Source organism: Nipponia nippon, unplaced genomic scaffold, assembly GCF_047370975.1.
Source record: "Nipponia nippon isolate SJK-2023a ecotype South Korea unplaced genomic scaffold, ASM4737097v1 scaffold_26, whole genome shotgun sequence".
NCBI lineage: Eukaryota > Metazoa > Chordata > Aves > Pelecaniformes > Threskiornithidae > Nipponia > Nipponia nippon.
The window spans coordinates 244,891-272,491 of NW_028262343.1; the positions used below are offsets into that span (position 1 = coordinate 244,891).

The window sequence follows — 27,601 nt, forward strand, 5'->3', positions numbered from 1 at the left end:
CATTTGATTGGTTTTACACTGCTATATGTGAAATCTTGAAATTGTGTATTTGATATCACTATGAACATTTTCATTTAAATGTAATCAATCAGATGATCATCAGTCATTTGAAGAAAAACCTGCAGTGTTGTCAATCTAGTTTCTGCCAAACCAATCAAATAAAGTCATTTTCACATAGTCAGAGCAGCAATTTGGACAAACTACCATGGAAACAGGCATACATGTGTGTTGTTGTAAATCCCTTCCATTTTCCAGAATTTCATATGATCACCACTGGCTTGCACTACGTCACCAGGCATTTCTTACCAGCACAGGAATCATCATAAGCTCTCCTGTAAAGCAAACCAGTGCTCAGTGACTCTCCCCCCATTAGTCAAACGACCAGACACATTTCCGTTGCTTACTCGGGTTACCAGAAAGAGAGCCATCATCCAACAAACTGTTTCTGTTCTTCTGATGGAGCTGCTCTTCATCACAGGAGCCGGTTACAGCATCGGAAAACGGGAGCTGGCTTGTACTGTCATGTGAGAAGTACTGGGAAAGCTCTGCCTCAGAGCTGACAGATCCCTGCTGAAAAGAAGTGAGCCTGGTGACCGGCTGTCATTGATGCTTAAAGCCCCTGTCTGCATGCAAGCACCACAAACTCCACTCATCACCCTTGTCAATAAAGGAAGCTTAAAGACAGTTTTTAAATAGAGAACTTGTCAGTATAGAGAGCCAAACTGTCAAACTTGGATGGCTGAAATGCAGCACATCAATACATTTTTAGCCAGTATACTAAATAAAAAAGATTCCAAATCCCACTACTTTGCAGATGTGGTTCAACACAGAAACCAGGGATGAAACCATTCACTTGTGTAATTCCCTTCATGTACCTTCTGCACTGAGAGAAGGGAAGAGTTTGTACCTCTGGACAGTTTGTATGGCTTCTTTAGCTTTCCCAGGAAAAACAGAGACTTTTCCACTGCAATGGCTATATAGAGAGACCAAGTGCTCAGACTTCTGCCCACAGACTCAGGTCTCCCCTGCTAACTTCATCTCTGTGTCCCACAGAGCAGGGGTGCCTTCGAGGTGGCAGGAGGTGGGAGCCCACAGCTTTCTCTGCCATGCTCTGCACATCACTCCTGAAGGCTATGGCCACACAGATGAACAGGAGCTTGCTGCTGTCACGATTTAAACACGTGACATCATAAGAAACAAACCCTTTTATGGAGCCCATGTAACAGGGAAGGGGCATAGAGGTTTGGTTTTTGAACTCCTTGATTAAGTAAGAGCTTCAGTAAAAGCTGAATTTGAAGCAGACGCTGTTTTTATTGCATCTAATCTTTTTATCTGGCTTGCTGGCTCCAGGAAGCGTTTCATAGTCCAGCTGAGGGGAGATGAGGTCTCGCCTTGTTTGGCCTTCACACTAGGAGATGGGCTTTTTCGTACAGCTCCTGTTAAACACAGCTTAGTTAGATGCCAAAAATTAAAGTTCCATATATCCAAACAAGCTCCTCATTCACCATCTGAGCTGGGGGCTGCATTTAATCCCACTTATTATCTGAATTTCTTTCATAAAGTGAGATTTATTTAACATTTCACAAGCTCTCCCTCAGATCAGGTGAAACATTATCACAGAAACATGTTACGCCAGCCAGGCCCAGGACAGAGCTACGAACAAGAGATGAACAGGAGACTTTCTCCCTCACCCGCTGGAGCATGCTGCTGACTAAGTGCAATCTCGAAAGACAAATTAGCAGCCACTGGAAAGGTCTACTTCAAAAAATGTCTTAGCTGACACAGATATAAAGAGGATAATTACAAATCTAACATTTCTGTCTAAAAATCACCTTACTAGTCACTCTGCCATTGCCAAGAGTTTGCTTTTATCTGTAAGATTTTAGCAAGTGCTAAGTCTGGAATTCAAAAACATCAGAAAAATGCCAGAGCACACATTTTGACATGACCCCAAAGATTAAAATGGAGTTAAAACATACAGTCCAGTATGCAATATCTGGATTTTTTCAAATGGATACACCAATACTTACTTTTTTTTTTTTTTTTTTTGCCATCTACATGGATAATTGTACACAGATGGAGCGTACAACTCCTCCTGCCCTTTCCCTACCAGGACATTCTCCTTACCATTCATCCTGAAGAGAGGATAGAGCAACCACCTCTTGGCGCCCCTACTTTCAGATCATGGCAGCCAAGCGAAACCCAAAGCAAGTAGCATGAGCTGTAGAGTTGATCCGTCTGAACTGGATGTTTTTGCTAAAATTTCTGCAGTGAACAGAGTGATTACATCCCCCAAACAGTTCAGCTGTTTTGAGGGCCCTCAAAATATTGATGTTGGGGAACCCAAGAGCATGTCCTTAAACCTTCCCACATCTGGAAAAGGACAAATATTAGGAGAGAAAACACTGCTTGTTACCTGTGACATGAGAGGAGCTGATATCCTTGCTCTCTCGGTGAGTAGTGCATGCAATTGCTTCATCCATCTCCTGCTCAGAAACCTAAAGGCAAGTGGAGGACAGTGATCAAACTGGGTAGATGAAATGAAGATGAAAGTCTGACCACTTATCACTACAAATACATGATTCATTTCAGATATGCCACTATTTTTAAAGATGCAGTAAAGAAGACCTAGTTGAGAGCTCTTAAGTCCTGGTCCCCTGATTCAGACTCCCTCCGTGCCACTCTCCTGCAGAAACCAGGAGGCAGAAGCCTGCCGACTTCATGAAGACCACATCCAAGTGCCACATTACACAAAAAAATAAAACTGCACCAGACTTAAAGAAATCAAATGAAGCCATTACAGCACAATTTTAACTCAATTAAATGCTGTACATTGATTTATTGAGAAAATAGACTAAGACTGCTTTGTACAAGCATACATCAGCAACAGAAGATATTCTACACTTAACCTACTGGAAGAATACCAGACTTCCTGAGATATTAGCTGTCTTTTTTAATTTTCATTTCTCCTTGCTTTTAAAAAGAAAACCTAAATCAGTAATTGGTAATTAATGTTTCTATGGTTTAAGAATAAATACTAGTTTACCATATTTGCTAATTTTGTCCTGAATTACTGCTGTGCACTTAATTCTTATTACTGGAAAACTCCATATAATTTTATAACAGGAACCACTAGTCTGCAGGAGTATATATTTAAAAAAAGAAAGCAAGTTATTTCTGTCGAAAGTAATTTCTATACACATTGCTTTATATGAATTAAAATTCAGCATAAATAGAGACAAGAAACTTGAATCTTTCTGAACCATGAAGATTTGAAAGATTCCTAAGCAAACTCAGCAGTTTAAACATAGTTCAAATGCCACATTCGCTCAGAATAACAAGAAGAAAGAAAATTTTGTGGTATTGCTCTTGGAAGTACATGAAAACACCGAAGTGAACATATTCAGCAACAAAATGTACTGTGGACCCTTTGTGTCATAAAATGAGACATTAAGTAAGTATAAAACTGTCTAAAACATGAGCCTTTGTAGAAATACATCTGTTTTCAGCCTGTGGCATGACCTTACAGCAAACCAAAAATCCTCTGGACTCCTGGAGCACAGAGAGTTCCTACCGGACACGGACCACACCCTGAGAGTATGCTCCAGGACCTTTACACAAGCCTTTAGGTGCAAGATGTCCCAAGAGTAAAACTAGGTGCTGGGCAGACTGCAGTATTTGTTTAAAGCTAACCAAAAATCCACACTTCTGCAAGCTCTGCCAGTTTCGATTTTTAGCATCCTCTATGCCTCAGGCAGATCAAACTGCTTCTACAGAGAGGGACAAACTAATTCCTAACTACAATCTGCAGGTTGGGGTATTATTAAGAGCTAAAAAAACCCAATTAAATTAAATTTAAAAAAACCCCACAACCTTCTGTAGTTCCCCAGTGCTGTCAGAAAAATGGTGACACTGACATAATGATAAATATGGGTCCCCATATGGACATTCCTTCAGAGATCCAACTATGAGAGATTGTGGATTCAGTAATGCCTGGGGGGGCGGAAATGCTTCAGGGTCTCTCCAGCTCAACTTTTAGCTTTTCTTAGCATTTCTTGGCAAAGGATTTGTTGTCATTGTAAATATCACTTACGGAAAACTGTAATAGGAGCCACTTAATAGTTGCCCTCTGTTACTGAGTAATAGCAAGCAATTAGCTTAACTCAGTTCATCTTCGCAGCAAATACCCGGTTAGATGTCCTGGTTTCAGCTGGGATAGAGTTAATTTTTTTCTTAGTAGCTGGTATAGTGCTGTGGTTTGGATTTAGGATGAGAATAATGTTGATAACACACTGATGTTTTAGTTGTTGCTAAGTAGTGCTTACACTAGTCAAGGACTTTTCAGCTTCCCGAGCTCTGCCAGGTGCACAAGAAGCTGGGAGGGGGCACAGCCAGGACAGCTGACCCAAACTGGCCAAAGGGCTATTCCATACCATATGATGTCATGCTCAGTATATAAACTGGGGGAGCTGGACGGAGGGGCAGTGATCGCTGCTCGGGGATGTGCTGGGCATTGGGTGGTGAGCAATTGTATAGTGTATCACTTGCTTTGGAAATAATTATTGTATTATATTATTATTTATTACTATTAGTACTATTCTATTTTATTTTACTTCAATTATTAAACTGTTCTTATCTCAACCCACGGGTTTTCTCACTTTCACCCTTCCAATTCTCTCCCCCATCCCACTGGGGTGGGGGGAGTGAGTGAGCAGCTGTATGGTGCTTAGTTGCTAGCTGGGGTTAAACCACGACAGTCCTTTTTGGCGCCCAACGTGGGGCTCGAAGGGTTTGAGATAATAACAGATTAACCAGAGTGTATTAGGGAATTTGTATCTGTTAACAGTTGCCGGTCATAATATTGATTCATCTGTTCTCAGTATTAGTCTACCTGATCTGCACCATGCTCTTGTTTTTGCAGTACGTGTTAAAGGTTGGTGTTGGGTTTTGCAGTTTGCTGTGCTCTGCAGTGATTAGTGATGTTTTGCCTGGGAGATTTGTAATTATAACACTGACCTTGAGCGCTATCTGGTATTTGGGTTCTGTAGTGAAGCCATTACTGTACTTTAGGTACCACCTCATGGAGACAATTAGCAATTATAACTCTTCTTCTGAGAGGTTTTTCATGGAGGAAATACAGAATGGCACCTTCGCTGCCTTCTTCTATGATGTTTCCTCCTTCATTGCAAAAACTTTTCCTTATCTTGAGCATCCTTGGGTAGTTAAGATATATCCATTGGTAGTTCTTGGGAATATTGTTTCAGTTTTGTCTAAGGTTAATAAGCAGTTTAAGAATATCATCCAGAGATCTGCTCCAACGCTGGATAGTTATGAGTGGCAGGGAGTGTGGGAGAGCATGGGCAAGTACCTAGGACAGTGGGCCCCTCCAGTATTTTGGAACTTCACCCCTGAACAAGTGCAGAATCCTGAAAAACTAGTAAAGTATTTGGAAAAAGTATGTTGTCACCCTGGCAACTCCAGAGAGACACAAATCACGGCAACGTGCTGGGGCCTGGCCCATGCCTACTGAGCCCTGTTCAACACTATTCAGAACTCTCAAGGGGAAGAGAAGGTCTCTGGATTTGATGACAAAACGACGGGCGCTGTGGCTACGCCAGAGAACCAACCCATGCCAGTATTGGTCGCCCCATACAGAAGAAAAAATGCACAAGAAGATCAGCTCGTTTAATAAGGGCTGATGATGAGCCAGGGCCATCAAGAGAACAGGAAGAGGCAGAACCCATAAATGAGATGGTAACCACCCGATCCCTGTCCCTGAGTGAGCTGAGAGATATGCGAAAAGATTTCAGTCATCGTCCAGGCAAGCACATCATCACCTGGCTGCTCCGATGCTGGGATAATGGGGCCAGTAGCCTGGAATTAGAGGGTAAGGAAGCCAAGCAGCTGAGATCCCTTTCTAGGGAAGGGGGCATTGACAAAGCGATTGGAAAAGGGGCAAAAGCCCTCAGCCTCTGGAGGCGACTCCTGTCAGGTGTGAAGGAAAGGTATCCCTCCAAGGAAGATGTTATATGTCACCCAGGCAAGTGGACCACCATGGAGAGAGGTATCCAGTACCTGAGGGAATTAGCTGCTTTGGAAGTGGTTGGTACTGAAGCACAGCTCCTCCTGGCATCCCGACTGCCAGTGCTGGGCTGGATGTTCAAAGGGAGGGTCCCCTGTACACATCATGCAACTGATGCTACATGGAGTAAGTGGGTTGCACTAATCACACAACGGGCTCGAATAGGAAACCCCAGTCACCCAGGAATCTTGGAAGTGATCATGGACTGGCCAGAAGGCAAAGATTTTGGAATATCGCCAGAGGAGGAGGTGACACGTGCTGAGGAGGCCCCACTGTATAATAAACTGCCAGAAAGTGAGAAGCAATATGCCCTGTTCACTGATGGGTCCTGTCGTCTTGTGGGGAAGCATCAGTGGTGGAAAGCTGCTATATGGAGTCCTGTACGACAAGTCACAGAAACTGCTGAAGGGGAAGGTGAATCGAGTCAGTTTGCAGAGGTGAAAGCCATCCAGCTGGCTTTAGATATTGCTGAACGAGAAAAGTGGCCAATGCTCTCTCTCTATACTGACTCATGGATGATGGCAAATGCCCTGTGGGGGTGGTTCCAGCAACGGAAGCAGAGCAACTGGCAGTGTAGAGGCAAACCCATCTGGGCTGCCGCATTGTGGCAAGATATTGCTGCCTGGGTAGAGAACCTGGTTGTAAAAGTACGTCACATAGATGCTCACGTACCCAAGAGTTGGGCCACTGAAGAACATCAAAACAACCAGCAGGTGGATCAGGCTGCTAAGGTTGAAGTGGCTCAGGTGGGTCTGGACTGGCAACAGAAGGGTGGATTATTTCTAGCTCAGTGGGCCCATGACACCTGAGGCCATCAAGGAAGAGATGCAACATATAGATGGGCTCATGATCGAGGGGTGGACTTGACCACGGACACTATTGCACAGGTTATCCATGAATGCGAAACATGCGCTGCAATCAAGCCAAGCAGTTAAAGCCTCTCTGGTATGGAAGACAATGGCTGAAATATCAATATGGGGAGGCCTGGCAGTTTGATTATATCACACTCCCACAAACACACCAAGGCAAGCGCCATGTGCTTACAATGGTGGAAGCAACCACCGGATGGCTGGAAACATATCCTGTGCCCCATGCCACCACCTGGAACACTATCCTGGGTCTTGAAAAGCAAGCCTTATGATGACATGGCACCCCAGAAAGAACTGAGTCAGACAAGAGGACTCATTTCCGAAACAACCTCATAGACACCTGGGCCAAAGAGCATGGCATTGAGTGGGTATATCACATCCCCTATCATGCACCAGCCTCTGGGAAAATCGAACGATACAATGGACTGTTAAAGACTACACTGAGAGCAATGGGTGGTGGGACATTCAAACACTGGGATACCCCTTTAGCAAAGGCCACCTGGTTAGTCAACACTAGGGGGGATCTGCCAATCGAGCTGGCCCTGCCCAATCAAAACTTTTATGTACTGTAGAGGGGGATAAAGTCCCTGTAGCGCACATAAAAAATATGATGGGGAAGACAGTCTGGGTTACTCCTGCCTTGGGCAAAGGCAAACCCATTGATGGGATTGCTTTTCTCAAAGACCTGGGTGCACTTGGTGGGTAACGCGGAAGGATGGGGAAGTCCGATGTGTACCTCAAGGGGATTTGATTTTGGGGGAAAATAGCCAAGGAACTGAATTGCATGATGTTAATTTCTATATAATACTGTATATCATCACTTCTATAGTGGCTATATGCCATATCAACAGTATACAGTAAGAATCACCCAATTTAATGATGAATGAACTTTGAGGAAACCGAGCAAAGTGCAGCAGTGATGGAACCAAAACTGACTTCAGCAGGCAACAATCCAACCCCATACACCATCTCTCCTGCCCTGAAAGACTGTTATGACGGATGAAGCCCAAAGTCATGGACTAAATGAACTCAGCAAATGTTTTAGAGGGATAGCCTATAGACTAAAGAAATGATATCTATGAATATATATATATATGTATATCAAAAGACTGGAAAAGCGGTGGTGATTAATTGGAATGTATTGGAAAGTGTAAGACCTGGGCATGATGTATATGGTATGGAATAAGGGGTGGATACTGTCCTGGTTTCGGCTGGGATAGAGTTAATTTTCTTCCTAGTAGCTGGTATAGTGCTGTGTTTTGGATTTAGGGTGAGAATAATGTTGATAACACACTGATGTTTTGGTTCTTGCTGAGTAGAGTTTACACTAGTCAAGGACTTTTCAGCTTCCCATGCTCTGCCAGGTGCACAAGAAGCTGGGTGGGAGCACAGCCAGGACAGCTGACCCAGAGTGGCCAAAGGGCTATTCCATACCATATGACATCATGCTCAGTATATAAGCTGGGGGAAGAAGAAGGAAGGGGGGACGTTCGGAGTGATGGCGTTTGTCTTCCCAAGTAACCGTTACGCGTGATGGAGCCCTGCTTTCCTGGAGATGGCTGAACACCTGCCTGCCAATGGGAAGTAGTGAATGAATTCCTTGCTTTGCTTTGCTTGCACGTGCAGCTTTTTCTTTACCTATTAAACTGTCTTTATCTCAACCCATGAGTTTTCTCACTTTTACTCTTCTGATTCTCTCCCCCATCCCACCGGGGCGGGGGAGTGAGCAAGCGGCTGTGTGGTGCTTAGTTGCTGGCTGGGGTTAAACCACAACAGTCCTTTTTGGCACCCAACCTGGGGCTCGAAGGGTTTGAGATAATGACAGATTTGATTGGAATGTGCTAGATCGAATTTATAGCTGTTATTGCTGTTTAGCTTTTAATCGGCAGGCTTCTGTGCTTGCCACGGGGCTTGCTTGCCTTACTGTATATTAGAGTCTAGTGCTCGTTAGTGGCTGCTTTTTGCTTTTGCTGCTTGCTGAACTGCTTATCATCTTACTCTGCTGTGCCTGGGCACATTTTGATAACAGCAATGGCCATGTGCCTGGGCTGGCAGATGGCCAGGGCATAGCTGCTGTTTCTGTGCTGCTGTACTGGACAGGCTGGAACTCCAGTGTGAACTCGAGTCAAAGGGACTGTCACCTGTGGATGAGTCCATGCAGGAGCAGGACACCCCGAAGCGTCTGTGGCTGTGGATAAGCCCGTGCCAGAGCAGGTATGTCTTGAAGCGTCTGTGGCCATGGTTATGTCTGTGCCGCAGCAGGTATACCTCTGAAGGGATTGTGGCCCAAGGATAAGTCCACGCTGGAGAGGGTACACCTCGGAGCATCTGTGGCTGTGGATAAGTCCATGCTGTAGCAGATATACCTGGAAGCATCAGTGGCTGTGCATGAGGTCATGCTGGAGCACCTCAAAGCGTGTGGCCATGGATAGGCCCACGACAGAGCAAGAACACTCCTGGAGGGATTGCAGCCATGGGTAAGACCGTGCTGGAGCAAGTATATCTCTGAAGGCATTGTGGCCCATGGAGAAGGCCATGCTGGAACAGGTGCACCTCCAAGCGACTGTGGCTGTGGATAAGTCTATGCCACAGCAGGTATACCCCTGGAGAGACTGTGGCTCATAGATAAGGCTCCACTTGGAGCAGGTACACCCCTAAGGGACTGCAGTCTGTGGCTAAGTTCAAGCCAGAGCAGGGGCAAGGGGAGGAGTCCATTGCAATGTTAAACCCGATGGTCTGGTCCAAAGGGGCCAGGGGTGGAGATTGTAATGGAAATGCCTTTAAATTGTTGTAACCTGGGATCTGAGTTGCATGTTATGGGAATTACCATAGCAGGAACCACCTGAACTAATGGAGAAAAAGCCTTACAAGAAGCAGTGCAAGTGCAGCAGTGACCTGACCTGAGCTGGCTTTGGTGCCTGATGACTCCACGTGACACACCACCTCTCCTGTCCTGAGCGACCACCATCACAGATGGAGCCCAAAGTCATGGACTAAATGAACTCAGTGGACATTTGTGGACATTTTACAGACATTTCACAGAGGTGGTCCATAGACTAAGGGAACGATACCTGTGTATCGTATCAAAGGATGGGAAGGGGGGTGGTGGTTAATGAGGATGTATTGGATAATGTGGGACCTGAGCATGACATAAATGGTATGGAATAAGGGGTGGATACTGTCCTGGTTTCGGCTGGGATAGAGTTAATTTTCTTCCTAGTAGCTGGTATAGTGCTGTGTTTTGGATTTAGGATGAGAATAATGTTGAGAACACACTGATGTTTTGGTTCTTGATAAGCAGTGCTTATACCAGTCAAGGACTTTTCAACTTCCCATGCTCTGCCTAGTGCACAAGAAGCTGGGAGGGAGCAAAGCAAGGACAGCTGACCCAGACTGGCCAAAGGGCTATTCCATACCATATGACGTCATACTCAGTTAAACCACGACAGCAGTTTATTCCAGATTCTCACTTTTTAATTCCTGAAGGAAAACTTTGATCTTTGGACAGATTTTACTTTTCTTAAAAACAGTATTCCTACTACTTTATTATAGGTGATCAGTTCAATCTGTTAATATTTATATTCCTGGCCCTAAATTATATTCTGCTCAAAGACAAACTAACTGCAAAATAACTTTAAGGAGGAAGAGGACTTGTGCCATATTTCTGTTGCCACTTGGTCCAAGTACAAAGAAAGATGGGAATATTTCACTCGGGTAGTTCCAGGAAAATTGCATTTGATGAGTGGGTGACTAAGTGAAAAGCAGCAAGGACAGTCCAGCATTGCTACAACTTACAAAAGTGGAAGGCAACATTACAGTCCTGACTTCTTGCACAACACATGACATAGAGAGAAAAATCCAATATTCTTCATTTGCTGCTTTCCCGACAGCAAGACTCAAATTACAGCACCAGATGAAAACACCCCAGATACACTAACACATTTTCTCCTCACCTTTGGGTTAGGGTGCCAGCTAATAAGGCTAACCGGACCTGGACCACATTCGCTCAGAATGGCATAGGCTTCACTTAACACCTCGTGACGCAGACTCACTGAATTTGCCTCCAAGATCTGGTCACCCCGACTGCAGAGAGACATAGAACCAGTTAATCACATCTGCCTTTTACAGAAATATTTGTGCTTTCAACTGATGAACAAGCTTTTTCAAAGACACAAGTATCTGAAAAAGATCTGACTTGCAAAGAAGCCATTCTTGCTCTTGCTCCCAGTGACATGAATGCTTTAAGTCCTGTTGCCTTCAGGAGGGAGGTCCAGAGATCCCTTCTGCACTTACTGTCAGTGCTACAAACCCTGTTAAATCAACAGAGAAAATTGGCTGCACTGGACCAGGGTGAAAGCAAACTTCAATTCCAGTTCTGCATTCAGCTACTTGTTGAGCACAGAAGAGGAAAAATTAGATTCAGATAGGCTCTTCCTTCCCATCAAATCGAATTACTTAACACAAACACCAATAAGAAATTCATGATTTAGATATGAGTTTATGAAATGAATCCAGGAAAAAAATTGAACATGATAAGCCTGTATTTGCTTCAAATTAACTTATAGAACCCATTTAAAAGAAAAGAAGAAAAAACAACTCTTCTGAGAGGAAAGCATAGATTGGAAAAACAAAACTAAACAATTTCTTAACTCTTGTTCATGGTGCTCAGACATATGGAACTATTCAAAAGAAAAAAATCATCAACTAGGGATATCATTAAAGCATTCTCCATAATTACTAAAGCATTTGCTTTAAATAGACACTCTCAAACAATCCACTACTGCTGATTTATGTTGGGCTACTTGTGACAATGGAAATGAGTCTGCATGTGAGTCCACACACCAAAGGCAAAATGGCAATTGCATGCAGCAGCCTTCAGTAACTAGTACCTCTGGTACAGGCTCATGAAAGCAAAGGGTGACCTATCAGTTGTGTAATCATGCCACTGCTTTGCCTGTCTTTTAGATTTAAACAGCTATTAGAAACTACACAAATGGAGTCACTTACACAGGTGCATGATTGAGAGGGGGAGCTCAGATACAGAGGAGCTGGATTCAGACCCCTTCTGGTATTGCAAAGCCAGTATTTGACTAACGAAGTTTTCAAAAAATCAAAACCATCCTGTAAGTTTTGGCTTATGGAGCCATAAACTGCTGATGGGACAACAGAAGCAATGTCTCAAAGAAGCAAGCTAGAAAACTGGGAAGCATGCCTGGATATAATCAATCACTTAAACCTAATAAATGATACATACAGACACAACCAGCAGTGCAATCTTTTCCAGAGGCTTACAAGGAAGCAAATTAGCATTAAAGTACTGTCTCCTATAGACATTTCTATATTGTAGGTACTTTCAAGGTTTTTGGCAGGAATGCCACCATAAAATTATCTTCTTCCCGTATTCAAAAAATCAAATTGCTCCATCACAGTTTTCCCAGTGAGCAAGGAAACAGAAAGTGCTCTCTACCCACACAAAAGCAAGGCTGTTGCTCAGCCTCTCTGCACTGATGCTCACACCACAAGTTCAGTGTGGATCACGCGGTCCCAGCAGGTCTTCAGCGCAGCCTCCCCTCCCGAGCGATGCTCCCAGTACCCACCAGCATTTATGCAGGAATGCAGAAAGGTGGAAGATTTCCTCCAATGGTTTTTAAAAATGAGGCCTCCAGGAGAGGAACAGCAAATAACTTTCTGTCACTTAATCCAATGTAAAGCACAAGGGAACTCTAGGAATGATTGCCTCTCTCATGGTTCCTTAAAGTCATCCAAACTGCACCACAGAGTAAATGAGATGGGCAGGTCGGCCTGCAGCAATCCTGCCAGGCAGACAGTAAGGGCAGAAAAGCGCTGCTGCAGCCATGGGCACAATCAGCTGCAAGAACATCTCCCCTAGCTCTTTTTAAGACAGTGTCCTGGTTTCAGACAGTTTCAGGTGATTGAGCTTTTAGCAGAGCTCTGCAAATTTCCTCCCAATCTGGGGTCTCTGGCTGCAGCTCTGATAAAAAGACATGAGGCTGCATTTCTTGCTGCTCCCCTTTCTCAAAGGGTGCTATTAGGCTCAGCTTTCTGTATAGAGAATTAAAAAAAAAACCAAACCAAACAAAAAAAAACCCCAACAACCAAACCTTAATGATTGTGCTACTTCCAGCACACAGAATAATGTTTCCTGGGTATTTGTCGAGGACTGTTATGGAACCAGAACTGTCTCGACATTGCCGTTCTACCGCCATCTTCTGGCTTCGACATCCAGCCCCCGACGAAACCACCACAGGACGCCTGCGCAGAGACCAGGACACGAGAGGCGGGACCATGAACTGCACGTACGCCTGCGCAGAGACCAGGGCGCGAAAAGCAGAAGTGCAAACGGCATGTACGCAGACCCGTTCTGCGCATGTGCATGGCCTTATAAAAGGACCGCGTGCACCTTTTGAGGTTCTCTCTTTTTCTTCTCCTCCTACCCTGTGCACTCCTTGGAAGCTGCTTCTGCAGACACAGAGACTGGACCTTTGATTGATGGGATAACACCGGACTCGGCGTGGCGGTAGCTAGTTCCCCTACGTGGCCCTCTTGTCACCCACCTGAGCATGTTCTTTCTCTCTTTCTCTCTTTCTCTCTTTTTTCTCTCACCTGCTCTTTTGCTCTTTTTTTTCTCTCTCTCTCTCTCTCTCTCTCTCCCCCCCCCCCCCCCCCCCCCGTCTCCCTACCCGGTCCTCACCCCTTCGTTCACCAAAATAAAGTCAAAAGGTTGTACAGCATTTGACCTCGTTTGCGTCTTAATCTCATCCTTGGGATCGTATCGAAACCTCCCCCGACATTGGATCGGGACAGTATTAAATACCACTTTGGAATGTCTTTATTTAAATGTTTTCTTTTTGGTGAACTCTTAAGTATAAATTCCCTCTCTGCTACACCAACCAATTGGTAAAAACAAAGTCTCAGAACTGTTTTCCAGCGTGAGACAACAGGCACCAATGCCGAGCCCAACCCCTGGCTCTGTGAAAAACAAAAAGTACAAAGAAAAGTACTGTTATTCCCCACAGATTGTAATCACACAGGACACACAAGTGTTTGTGTTCCCACATCCCATCTGAGATCAAGACTCATGTATTGTTTCAGGGCTGGCCTCGGGTGCAGTCAGTCAGGAAGCCAAGACCAACAGTAAAAATCAGGACTGAAAATATCTGATCCTGACTGTTTTCCAAGATCCATCATTGAGAAGACTAGCTCTACTCCCGGCAAATTTTCTGTGTGCTGTTGGAACAGCCTGGAAATGTTGCACAAGGTCTGATCTGGTCCGAGGCACAAAGGAGTAGGGGCAGCAATCCAATAAAGATGTCACTTAAAATTATTGCACAGAAGATGCTGCCAACTGTACTGCTCTCTTTTGTTAAAATATCTGCATAGTATCCCTCAGCAGAGACATGAAGAAAGGTGAGGAGTTATCTCTGGTTCAGTGATTTCCTCTGTCCACTTTCACCTCTGCTTTCCTTCAGGTAACAGCGTTCCTGAAGTAAGAATTGCTGGACATCTTACCTTCTCTCTCCAGATTTTTAATCCAAACTTTAAAACCATCACCCGAGCCTTTAAAACAGGTATATTTGTCCCACCACATATAACATATGCTCCAAGTTTATCATAGATTCATAGAATAGTTTGGGTTGGAAGGGACCTTTAAAGGTCATCTAGTCCATCCCCCCTGCAGTTGGCAGGGACATCTTCAACTAGATCAGGTTGCTCAGAGCCCCATCCAGCTTGACCTTGAATGTTTCCAGGGATGGGGCATCTACCACCTCTCTGGGCAACCTGTTCCAGTGTTTCACCACCCTCAATGTGAAAAATTTCTTCCTTATATCTAGTCTGAATCTACCCTCTTTTAGTTTAAAACCATTACCCCTTGTCGTATTGCTACTGGCCCTGCTAAAAAGTCTGTCCCCATCTTTCTTGTAGGCCCCCTTTAAGTACTGAAAGGCTGCAATAAGGTCTCCCCACAGCCTTCTCTTCTCCAGGCTGAACAACCCCAGCTGTCTCAGCCTTTCCTCATAGGAGAGATGTTCCAGCCCCCTGATCATTTTTGTGGCCCTCCTCTGGACCTGCTCCAACAGGTCCATGTCTTTCCTGTGCTGAGGACCCCAGAGCTGGATGCAGTACTCCAGGTGGGGTCTCACCAGAGTAGAGGGGCAGAATCACCTCCCTCGACCTGCTGGCCATGCTTCTTTTGATGCACCCCAGGATACAGCTGGCCGCCTGGGCTGTGAGCGCACATTGTCAGCTCACGTCCAGCTTTTCATCCACCAGTACCCCCAAGTCCTTCTCGGCAGGGCTGCTCCCAATCCCTTCATCCCCCAGCCTGTATTGATACCAGGGGTTGCCCCGACCCAGGTGCAGGACCTTGCATTTGGCTTTGTTGAACCTCATGATGTTCACATAGGCCCACTTCTCAAGCTTGTCCAGGTCCCTTTATCTTGTGCAATTATTAATAATGAGAGTAACCCTTAGGAAGGAGTTCAAACAGCTCATCTGGGCAATTCTGCGTGGATTTGCCTTCCCCAGAGCTGCCCTTTACAAGAAGGGCATGGCCATTCGGGCTGCTGAGAGGCTGATTCACATTTTGCCTGGTATCTCACAGCCTCCCCCTTTCAGCAGCACAGACACTGACTGCTACCTGTAAGAGCCTCCTAACTCTGGAGCAGCAAAATGTGGAAGGGTGAACTCTTGAGAGGTTTTTGCATTAGAGGATGTGTTTCTCCCCCATCCCATGGTTCAAGATTGGAACGACATGGGTAGGTGCCCTGGATATTAGAGCCATTAGCCTATTCCCAAAAATTCCCCTAAGAAGCAGGGATTCATTTTCCAAGCCCATTTCAGTGGACCCTCACCTTTACTGAGCATCACATCCATGACAAACCTGTCTTTTGGGCCGGGGCCTTTGCAGCTGGAGGAGGAACCACCCACCTCATCAGGGCCAGTGGGGACAGGCATGCCACCACTGGCGCTGGGGGATCTGGAGCAAGGTGGGAGTCGCACAGGGCGTGAGGCTCAGGCTGCGCAGCTGCGTGCGCGCATTCAGGGTCACCACACCTTTCTTGAGTTGCTGGAGAGACATCAGAGAACCCCAATAAGGCAACATGATATGCCAACATTTGCCAGTAAACCTGCATACAGTAATTAGTGGCAGCAAAAGAATATAAAGCCAAGGGTGCTAAATGGCACTGAATGAAGAGGAGCATGAATCTCTCTCTTACTACATCCATGTTACCTTAAACCTCTAAATGGCTTCCTGATGGGTCAGCCCTTGTAGAGACTCTCCATTAACTTCTAGGATTTCATCCCCTGGTAATCAGTTACAAAAAATGAAGTCAGCAACATAGAGGCTATATAGATGTAAAAAACACTTCCTATACATAAGGCAACCCACTACTATGTGGATTCCAATTATCTGCTTAGTAAAAAGCCTTTTACTGTTCTCAGTTTATTTTCACTTGTCCTAATGCCTTTACAAGTTAATAGTGATGAATTAGCAGAGCAAAGACTGTTCTTCAGCAGAGATCCTTAAATTGGCATTCTCATACTAACAAACAAGCTGAAAACACTACAGATTTTAACTTAAGTCTGAAAATAAATGCTCATAACATAAAGTCCAAAGGGACTATAAAAGTCCCTCTCTTTTGTGAGCATCAACAGGAGAAACGAGAATCTAAGTGAAACACTACAGCACATCATTACTCCAAAGCCTGTTCAGAGAAAACTGGCCTTGCATCCACATGCAGAAAGCAAATGTGTTCCTCTTACTAAGTGCCCACAAAGAGAGAAGCAAGTGGCCCACACACTGCAATAGCAAATGCCCTTCTCACCCCAATGAACACATCCTGTCACATTTCTACCTGCTTCCAGGTTCTGGGTCTTACTACTTACACCCAGCTGTGTTGATCTACCTTCATTTTATTAAAAGGAGGGCGAAGTGAGCAGGATCCAGTTCCACTTTATGCAATTTTACTTGCATCTGTGCAAAATTAGATGGGGCGACATCATCGGCCAAGTCTAGAGTATGTGAGCTCTGAATAGCCTACAAAAGCTTGCTGGGTTTATGGGACAGCTGCTAATTATTGGCTTCCCATGATGAGTGCACAACCTATGCTGCAGGGACGCGAGCTTCCCTTTGGCAGTAAGTTTGAGAGTTAGCACCAAAAGCAGCCTCAAATACAACAAGTGATGAAATGTAAAGAGGGGAATGATGATAGGAGAAAAGTAACACAGGAGCAGCTTTCTGTGGAAGAGAAATAACCAAACCCCTGCAGAAGAGTTGTAAACCACCGCTCTAAACTCATGGTCACTTTGTACTTTCAACAGTGCATAACAGTCTGTCTGGCACGGGAACACTTGGACCAGGCTGCAAACACATGCAGAGCAGGCTATACATCCAGCTCAGAGATCAAGACTGGAAAAGCAGTAGTAAAATCAGGCTATATCTGCTTCTCTAACCAGCTGGGTGATCTTACTGCTAATCTCATCCTTCCTCTTTTCTTTGTCTGGTTATGACTCTTACTTGTTGATTCACATCAAAAATCACACCAAGAGGCACAGAGAGCACAATGGCCCAAAACAGCCTCTCCCAAGCATGCCCCTCTGTATAACCCCTTCTTGGACCAGCATCTTTAAGCCAGATGTTGGTTGGATAGATATGTTTCACTGCTATCAATGACTCTCTCCAACTGAAGAATTGCAGCTTATGGCTTGGGCAAATAAGGTTCACTGAAGAGGAAGGGGAAAAAAAACTTCATACTGTAGTTTTCCCTTCTCAATATGCAACATTATCAAGTTAACTGCTATGAATGATCTTCCCCAGGACGGACAAACAGGGGTGTGTTACATCCTCCACAGCCTCTTGCTGATGGCCAGGTGCCTAAATAAAGCTGTACTTGAATTTTTCTGCTGGACTGAAATAATATCCCACTGCGGTCCTTTATATGCAGTTGGATTCTCTCTACTATACCTTCTTTAAGCCTTCCATCAGCAGCCGCTGCTCCATTTGGGAATATAGTCTTCACAAAAATCCCTGTGCATCCACAAGCAGAATCCTGACCTCCCACAACGCTGAATCCAAGACCCTACAGAAAAGGAAGAAGACACACAGCTGGCACCTTACTCTATTATCACCTGTGTGAGAAAGACTGCCAATAACATACAAGACAAAGGAAAGATGAAAACCTAATAGCTTCTGATGAATTGCACTGCAATGCGACTTGAAAGTCAAAACAAGTCTTTTTAGTCCAAAACACATCCATCTGATGAATTTAAACAGTATTTCAGAAAAAGACATGCATATTTTTAGCATATTTAAGCGACAGATCCAATACTAGTGTGGATTGGATTAGGGAAAACAATATACATCTAGTTTAATGCCTGTCTATTTTCCCTTAGCATTCAGCCAGCTAGTATCCAGCAAATGTGCAAACACATTATTGGGGGGAAAAAAGTGGACTCTGACCCAGAGAATTCAGTGCTCTCAGATAAACAATCAACCACGAACCCGTCTTTGGGTTTAATGTTTAATTTACAGTGATTTTTTTTTAATGTATTCCACAGAGATAAAATATGCTTGCCCATAAATATGCATGCAAACAGGTACTCTTCTGTAGCTGCACCAACTTTGCATAAACATACATATTTATAGAGCCATTATTAATATTTGATATCTCAGTAATGACCAGATGCACCAAATCAGAATGAAAGCCACCCCGCATCAAGTGCATGACATGAACATTGCTTCCCCTGTATTTTGCAGGTGTAACTTTGGCATTTACATTTGAAAATGGGATTTGTTTATTATTATTGTTATTATTCTTAATGGCTACCTTGAGACCTGCTGGAAGTCCTGGGCATTGGAGACACCTCTTAAATTACAGCTCTTGCTACATGTAAGAAACCAGCCACATGCAGAAATCCTCACCTTGCTTTGCCCTTTCATCAGGACGATGTTAGAAATGATGGATGGCTGGGTCAGTCTCCATGGAGATTCCACTTGGGCGGCACTGAAGGAACGGGTGTATTTCTTCATGATATGGTAGTCCTAATAAACATCAGCAAACAAGGGAAGTTGCTCTGATTGCTTGGCACAGGCACTGGGATGTCATACCAGGAAAATTGCATGTGTTGGGGGGGGGGATATTACAGATATATTCAGAAAAATGTTCAAGGGATGAAATCCTTGCCCATTACAGTCAAAGTGAATCTTGCCATAATTTTCCCACACTTTACACAGTAGGATCATTTTGTAATGTACCAGTCACAATTTAAATTAAAAAGATTATTAAGGGTAGCCTCATGATATACTGAAGTCCTTCTCTGCTTAAAAAAAAAAAAATCCTACATCATCAAGTCATTAAAATAAAGAGAAGCAGGATTTTTTTGTTTAAGTCCTCAGATCTCTAGAACTGCAACTCATAATATCAGCCTTAGGGCCTCCTGGCCATAGCAAGAAGTACCCCCTTTCACCATCCTCAGAGTAAATAAGTTCTCCATAGGTGGCCAACGCATCCCATTTTGGTGTCCAGGCCTGGTTTCAGTCCCTGTGATGTACCTATGTGGCCTCATTTAATTACCGATGCTTCTACGAGCTCCAGACAGATCTCGAAGGATCGAGCACAGCCTGAGCAAGGGAAGCGAGGTGCTCAGAGCCAGCCTTGCCTTTCCACCCACCTGCCTGGCTCCCGCCAACTCCAGCTGCTGGGGCAGAGAGTGCTTTCTCCCACCCCAGGAATATTTCACCGCTATTTTGTAATTCGATTCACCGTTTTCCACTGTCAGCTCATCGTCTTCTCCCACGGACTCTAAGCGGGATCCAGCACCTAGGGAAAACCACAGAAATAAGTCTCACAAACATCTCAGAGCTGCTTTATCTTCTTGCCAGCATGCAATAATCACCTCCTGCAAATCCCAACTTAAACAGTGCCTTAAAACAATGCTATGCAGTTCCCAACCAGGCAGTTACAAGCTAGGTTTGATCATCCTCAACTAAAAACTTTTCCTGCTGTCACAGGTTTTGTATAATCTTTCAGTGATGCTGAACTCCTCAGCGCTGTCACTCATGGTAGTAAGAAAAAGCAGAAGATAATTGAGATGGTAGCTCAGGGACAGAAAAACCCTGCTCCTCACACCAGGGCTCCTCCAATTCTCATTTTCTCCAAGGTCCCCACAGGACCCCCAGTCACAGCGGTTTCCGCACATTTATCCTTGCCATTTCCCCACCACGCAGGGAAGGGCCATTAACCCCTATTTTACAGATGAAAATCGAAGACACAGGCCAAATTTACACAAGCTGGATTTCATGACGTGGTTTCCAGATTAAACCAATATAAGTTGGAGCTGCCACAGAAAGGGGCAGCTCTGCTTTCCCTTTGTCCTCACTGCCCTGTTCTTACCCTGGGGACAGGGCTCACAAGCCATGGGCTGAGGTAGACCTGCTGCAAATTTGCCCAGGAGAGCCCCAAACCTGTTTTCTGCCACCTCCTCCTTGCCAGGAGGCTGTGCAAGGCTCGCTGCTAGCACCAGGGAGGAATGGAGCACAGAGCTGGGGGCAGCTGCTTGTTTTCACTCAGCATTAAAGCAATTCTGCAATTGCATCCATAGGCACAACTTGTACCCACCACCCAGAGTGCAATTTAAACCCGCTCCCTGCTTTGGGGTGTGAAATTACCTCTGGTTTTAAAGCTCCCCTTCCCTGGGCACAGGGCACCACTGCTGCACTCAGCCAGGACAGCTATCTTGGCAGGACCTGGCATCTTGGCACTTCTTTTACTCCCAAACCCTCCTGGCACCTGCAACTAACCCTTTCCTGTCACCTCCCCCTCTTTTATTCTAGGAGAACAGTTATATTTCTGTGTTTTCTGCCCATCTCTGAATGCAGCTTCCCTTCTCACACTGCAGTCCAGGCTTGGGACCAGGCTGGGGGATGCTCCAGGCTCACCCACAGCCCAGGGGCATCAGTGCTCACGGGAACCGGGGTTGGATCCTCAGTGAGCCACCAACACACAGCCACAGGGGCTACAGGTGGAGGACCTCCCTGGAAGATGCTAAAAATATTTGAGTAAATGGAAATTAAGGTGAACATAGGAGGGAGGGAGTCTCAGAGAGTATTAGGGATGAGAACGTATTGAGCTCTGCACACAGGTTACTATTAAGACTTGGGGACAAAGCAATAGAAAATTTGGGGAGTATTCACCATAATGGGTATTTTGGTGATAGCATGTTGAAACATGTCCCCACCTCAGTATTAGAGCACACTGAAATATATAGGGAAGGTAAATGTTGAGGGCGGGGGAAGAGAAAGAACAAAAAAAAAAAAAAAAAGGACCTTCCAAAATTTTGCTTCATCTTTCTGTCCATACAATAATTCAACTCAGGAGGCTGAATGCAAACATCTTAGAGCTGGGATATTCCTTCCAAATTAAACTATTACGATGTCCAAAGGAAAGAAAACCTATCTCACTTTTAGAGAGCTAAAATAAATACACACCATAAAAATTCTACTACTGCTATCTTTTATCAACCCAGCTTTACCTTGGGATCGACTTCTGTATTTCAGTATGCTACTTCCCAGAGTTGGACTCTGGTTGTTTCCTTTGGACACTTTTGCACAAGCTGGATCTTGAGACTTCTCAGTTTCCATCACCTAAAAAAATAAAAAAAAAACCACTCTGATTTACTTGCAAACCAGAGAAGTTGATGGAATTCCTCTCATTTTTACTAAGGGACAGAAAATTCCACTGCACATCATATTTTTTTTCCAAAACATGTCATTGTATTAAGCCAGCACGTGTTTCTGTAAGTAATTTTCAGCAATGCCTTTGGACATTACTGCATATCTTACTGATGGGTACACCTACAGCTAAGGATGGCCAGAGATCCTCTGCAGGGTACCACACTAATGCCCCCAGAGCACCTCCAGCATCAATGGCACCTTGTTCAGATGCTTACACATGCATTTAAACAAAATTTTAATGTAGCTTTTATTGCAGTTTGTTCAGCTCAGCAAACTTCCAGAGACATCACATCTTTATAGAGAAAATCACTTTTTAAAAGTGTTATTTTATTGTTAGTGTCCAGAGCTGAATGTCAATGCATAATGGATGAAAAGCTAATTTAACAGAAGGTTATGAGGCTTACACAGGATTACTCAAAAGCCTGGAAACGCTCAACTTAAATTTACATGTGGAATCGCAACCCCGCTACCCTGAGTAAATGTGCTGAGACAGGAGGAGTCTGTTTATTCGCTATGTTTGCCTAGATGCAGGTGTGTCCTGGTTTCAGCTGGGATAGAGTTAATTTTCTTCTTAGTAGCTGGTATAGTGCTGTGTTTTGGATTTAGGATGAGAATAATGTTGATAACACACTGATATTTTAGTTGTTGCTAAGCAGTGCTTACACTGGTCAAGGACTTTACAGCTTCTCGTGCTCTGCCTGGTGCACAAGAAGCTGGGAGGGGGCACAGCCAGGACAACTGACCCAGAGTGGCCAAAGGGCTATTCCATACCATATGACCTCATGCTCAGTATATAAGCTGGGAGAAGAAGAAGGAAGGGGGGGACATTCGGAGTGATGGCGTTTGTCTTCCCAAGTAACCATTACGCGTGATGGAGCCCTGCTTTCCTGGGGATGGCTGAACACCTGCCTGCCACTGGGAAGTAGTGAATGAATTCCTTGCTTTGCTTTGCTTGCGTGTGTGGCTTTTGCTTTACCTATTAAACTGTCTTTATCTCAACCCACAAGTTTTCTCACTTTTACTCTTCTGATTCTCTCCCCCATCCCACCGGGGCGGGGGAGTGAGCGAGCGGCTGTGTGGTGCATAGTTGCTGGGGTTAAACCACGACAAGGTGACAATACAAAGTGACAATGTACACGGCTGCCACCTTCAGCAGCATGGCCACATGCTCAGGCCACATGGTCAGGGATGAGCAGAGCTGCGCAACATGCAAAGCCCGCAAAGATGCTCCTCAACCCATGTGTTGTGGAAGACCCTGGTGACTTCCTTCTCCACTTGCTGCTTCCTTTACCAAACTACAGCAGTCACATTTTCCTAGATGTGCCGCTACACAGCGATCCTCGACACACTTCCCATGGACGCACTACTTCTTTTACATTTTCACCCCATCACCCATCATGCATCCTCTGCGCAATTATTCAGACAGGTCATGGCAAGGATGACAAAATTTCCAATACAACCACTTACTGGTTGCATTATACTTTTAATGTACTATATAAACTGCTGCAAGTCAGTTTAAAAAAAAATCCCACCCAAATGACCAAACACTCTTACTGTTAAAATAATTTCTACTTCCACTATTCAAGCTTAAAAATGGCAGGATCTTCCCCAGAACCTGCCTCCCATCCCCCAGTCCCTCTTCTCCCAAAACGAAGAAAGCCAAAACTTCTCTTTTGCACAGAGTCTAGACTTTATGATTTCAGTTCAAAAGGTAAAAACTTCAGGAAAGATAAAACTGGCAGATAACAGGAAGCTGGAATGGAAACTGCTATTTGATTTTGGCTTTTTATTCCTCCCCCTTCAACATGAACAGCTATACATAGTTTACACATCCTAGCAAGTTCTTACTGATTTTTCAAAGCATTGCAGCAACTACCTCAGAGTCCACTTCTAATATCAAATGCTTTGCAGCTCACAGCTCCATATAATAGGATTCATCTAAAGAAGAAAATAACCACATCAGTCTAAGAAAACCAGTGCTTACAGTGTTTTCTTCTTTTACTTACTAGTCCCTCCTAGCGAGGGACTCATTCCAGAAAAGATGTAAGAAATCTGATCCAAAAACCCACCCAAGAGACCCAAACCATCAGTGATTAGGCCACAGCCACAGTACCACAAATTCTCCCTACGATCTTGAGAGCATACCCAGAAGACAGCAGAAGTGTTTAGAAGTGAGCTGGGACTTCATGGATCACACAAAGTTATGCTGGAATTTACCACATAAATGAAAATACCCTTTATAAGTGGGAATGCCTCCCTCATAGAAAGGTAGAAATCATTTGCACAAACACACAAAGATCACATAGCTGGTGGTTTTAAAGGTGTGCAAAACAGTACTCAGGAGCAGTGTTAATTCTGCAGTGGAGAAATATTTGAAGCATAGGGATAGAGAAAAACAAGAGGGGACACCTAACTGAAGCAGGCACGGTGCTGCCTTGCACTCGCATGGTGTTTAACTATCCTAGCAGACAGGGATGGGTCCAACCTCACTTTTCTGGAGCTGAGCACAACCCAGCTCAGGTCCGGAGCTGCAGAGCTGTTTCGTTTCTGCAGCATGCATGGACATGGGCAGTTACACCTGATATAGTGATTTATAGTTGTAGGCAACTCCCTTCTGAGGGGAACAGATGGTCCAACAGACCCTCCTCTTAGGGAAGTCTGCTGCCTCCCTGGGGCCTGGGTTAAGGACATCACTAGGAAACTTTCTAGCCTGGTATGGCCCTCGGACTATTACCCATTATTGCTCTTCCATGTGGGTGGCGATGAAGCTGCAACGTGTAGTCCAAGGGCAATCAAGAGACTTCAGGGCCTTGGAACAGTTGGTAAGGGAATCTGGAGCACAGGTAATTTTTCCTCTATCCTTCCAGTTGCAAGCAGTGGTATTGGAAGAAACAGATAGACCCAGCCTATTAATACATGGCTCTGTGGCTGGTGTCACCGCCACAATTTCAGGTTTTTTGATAACAGGATGGCCTACACTGCACCAGGCCTGCTGGCATCAGATGGGATTCACCTTTCTCAAAGGGGGAAGAGGGTCTTTGCTCACAAGCTAGCGGGGCTCATATTGACAGAGCATTAAACTAGACTTGAAGGGGGAAGGGGATAATATCAGGCTTGCCCGTGACAAACTGTGGGATGACATGCCAAGGTTAGAGGGACGGGGTGCTAGCGAGGGCCCTCAGCCTGTTGATCTGAGGTGTGCTGGGTACACTGCAGCACGCTTGAAGTCTTACAGAGAGGAGCCAGGGGCTCCTGAGGTAATAGGAGCAAACAGGGAAACATCAGTGAAATACCTCAAAGGAATTAAGGTGTGTTCCTCTAAGAAGGTGATGTGGCCGACAGCCCAGCTGAAGTGCCTCTACACCAATGCATGCAGCATGGGCAACAAACAGGAGGAGCTGGAAGCCACCGTGCTGCTAGAAAGCTGCGACCTAGTTGCCATTACTGAAACTTGGTGGGACAAATCCCATGACTGGAGTGTGGCTATCGATGGCTACAGGCTGTTCAGAAGGGACAGGCGAGGAAGGAGGGGCAGAGGGGTTGCCCTACACATCAAGAAATGGATAGAGTGTGATGAGGTGTCTCTGAAGAATAGCCACGAGCAGGTTGAAAGCTTATGGGTAAGAATTAGAGACCAAGGCAACAAAGGGCACCTTGTGGTTGGGGTCTACTACAGGCCGCCTGATCAAGGGGAGCCTATTGACGAAGCCTTCTTACTCCAGCTACAGGAGGCATCGCACTCTCAGGATCTCGTCCTGCTGGGGGACGTCAACCACCCTGACATCTGCTGGAAAAGTAGCACGGCAAGCTGTAGGCAATCCAGGAGACTCCTGGAGTGCATTGAGGATAACTTCTTAAGCCAGGTAATAGACAGCCCTACCAGAGGGGCTGCGTTACTGGACCTGTCGGTCACCAACACAAGTGAGCTAATTGGTGACATCAAGGTTGGAGGCAGCCTGGGCTGCAGCGATCATGCAGATCATGAAGTCTGCAGTCCTGAGGGATATGGGACTAGGCAAAGAGTAAAGTCAAGACCCTGAATTTTAGGAAAGCAAACTTCCAGCTGTTCAAGGAGTTAGTCAATGGGACCCCCTGGGAAACTGCCCTCAGGGACAGGGGAGCAGAACAGAGCTGGCAGATCTTTAAGGATGCTTTCCATAGAGCGCAAGAGCTCTCGATCCCCAGATGTAAGAAATCGGGAAAGGAAGGCAAGAGACCCGCATGGCTGAGTCAAGACCTGCTGGTCAAACTAAAGGGCAAGAAGGAAATGCACAGGCAGTGGAAGCAGGGACAGGTATTCTGGGAAGAGTATAGGGATGTTGCCCGGTTGTGTAAGGATGGGGTGAGGAAGGCCAAGGCACGGCTGGAGCTGAACTTGGCAAGGGACGCAAAGAATAATAAGAAGGGCTTCTATAGGTATGTCAGCCAGAAAAGGAAGGTCAAAGAAAGTGTACTCCACCTGATGAACACGACTGGCAAACTGGTAACAATGGACGAGGAGAAGGCTGAGGTACTCAACAACTTTTTTGCCTCAGTCTTCACTGGCAACCTCTTCCCACACTTCTCGAGTGGATGGACCTCAAGGCAGGGACTAGGGGAGAAAAGTCCCTCCCACTGTAAGAGAAGATCAGGTTCGTGACCACCTGAGGAACCTGAACATACATAAGTCTATGGGACCTGACGAGATGCATCCCAGAGTCCTGAGGAAATTGGCTGATGTAGTTGCCAAGCCACTCTCCATGATATTTGAAAAGTCATGGCAGTCAGGTGAAGTCCCTGGGGACTGGAAAAAGAGAAACATTGCGCCCATTTTTAAAAAGGGTAGAAAGGAGGACCCTGGGAACTACCGACCTGTCAGCCTCAGCTCTGTGCCTGAGAAGATCATGGAACCGATCCTCCTAGAAGCTATGCTGAGGCACATGGAGGACAGGGAGGTGATTCGAGACAGCCAGCACGGCTTCAATGTCTGGATGGAGATCAGTGACGAGTGGTGTCCCTCAGGGGTCTGTATTGGGACCAGTACTGTTTAATATCTTCATCAATGACATAGACAGCGGGATCGAGTGCACCCTCAGCAAGTTTGCAGATGACACCAAGCTGAGTGGTGCAGTTGACACGCCTGAGGGACGGGATGCCATCCAGAGGGACCTGGACAAGCTTGAGAAATGGGCCCATGTGAACCTCATGAGGTTCAACAAGGACAAGTGCAAGGTCCTGCACCTGGGTCAGGGCAACCCCCAGCATCAATACAGGCTGGGAGATGAAGGGATTGAGAGCAGCCCTGCCGAGAAGGACTTGGGGGTACTGGTGGATGAAAAGCTGGACGTGAGCCAGCAATGTGTGCTCACAGCCCAGAAGGCCAACCGTATCCTGGGCTGCATCAAAAAAAGTGCGGCCAGCCAGTCAAGGGAGGTGATTCTGCCCCTTTACTCTGCTCTGGTGAGACCCCACCTGGAGTACTGCGTCCAGCTCTGGAGTCCTCAGTCCAGTGTAGCAGAGTCAACCACTTCCCTGGGGAGATTATTCCAATGATTGACTGTTCTCATTGTGAAAAATTTCCCTCTCATGTCCAATTGGAATCTCCCTGGGAGTAACTTGTACCCGTTACCCCTTGTCCTCACCATGTGACTCCTTGTAAAAAGGGAGTCTCCATCTTCTTTGTAGCTCCCCTTTAAGTACTGGTACATGGTGATGAGATCACCTCTAAGCCTCCTTTTCTCAAGGCTGAACAAACCCAGCTCTCTCAGCCTATCCTCATATGGCAGGCTTCCCAGACCTTTGATCATCTTGGTGGCCCTTCTCTGGAACCCCTCCAGCCTGTCCACATCTTTTTTGTATAGTGGGGACCAGAACTGTACACAGTATTCCAGGTGTGGCCTGACAAGCACCGAGTAG

At 45.4% G+C, this 27,601-nt stretch overlaps 1 protein-coding gene across 1 annotated transcript in view; it reads right to left on the reverse strand.

Moving 5' to 3' along the window:
• LOC148055124 (PDZ domain-containing protein 2-like) overlaps positions 1-27,601 on the reverse strand; it is a 72,041-nt gene that overhangs the window by 19,616 nt on the left and 24,824 nt on the right. Inside the window, 8 exon segments of the mRNA XM_087762388.1 lie at positions 405-567; positions 2,417-2,498; positions 10,905-10,958; positions 11,004-11,034; positions 17,939-18,053; positions 18,896-19,015; positions 19,645-19,793; positions 21,505-21,616. Coding sequence (XP_087618514.1) covers positions 405-567; positions 2,417-2,498; positions 10,905-10,958; positions 11,004-11,034; positions 17,939-18,053; positions 18,896-19,015; positions 19,645-19,793; positions 21,505-21,616 — 826 coding nt within the window.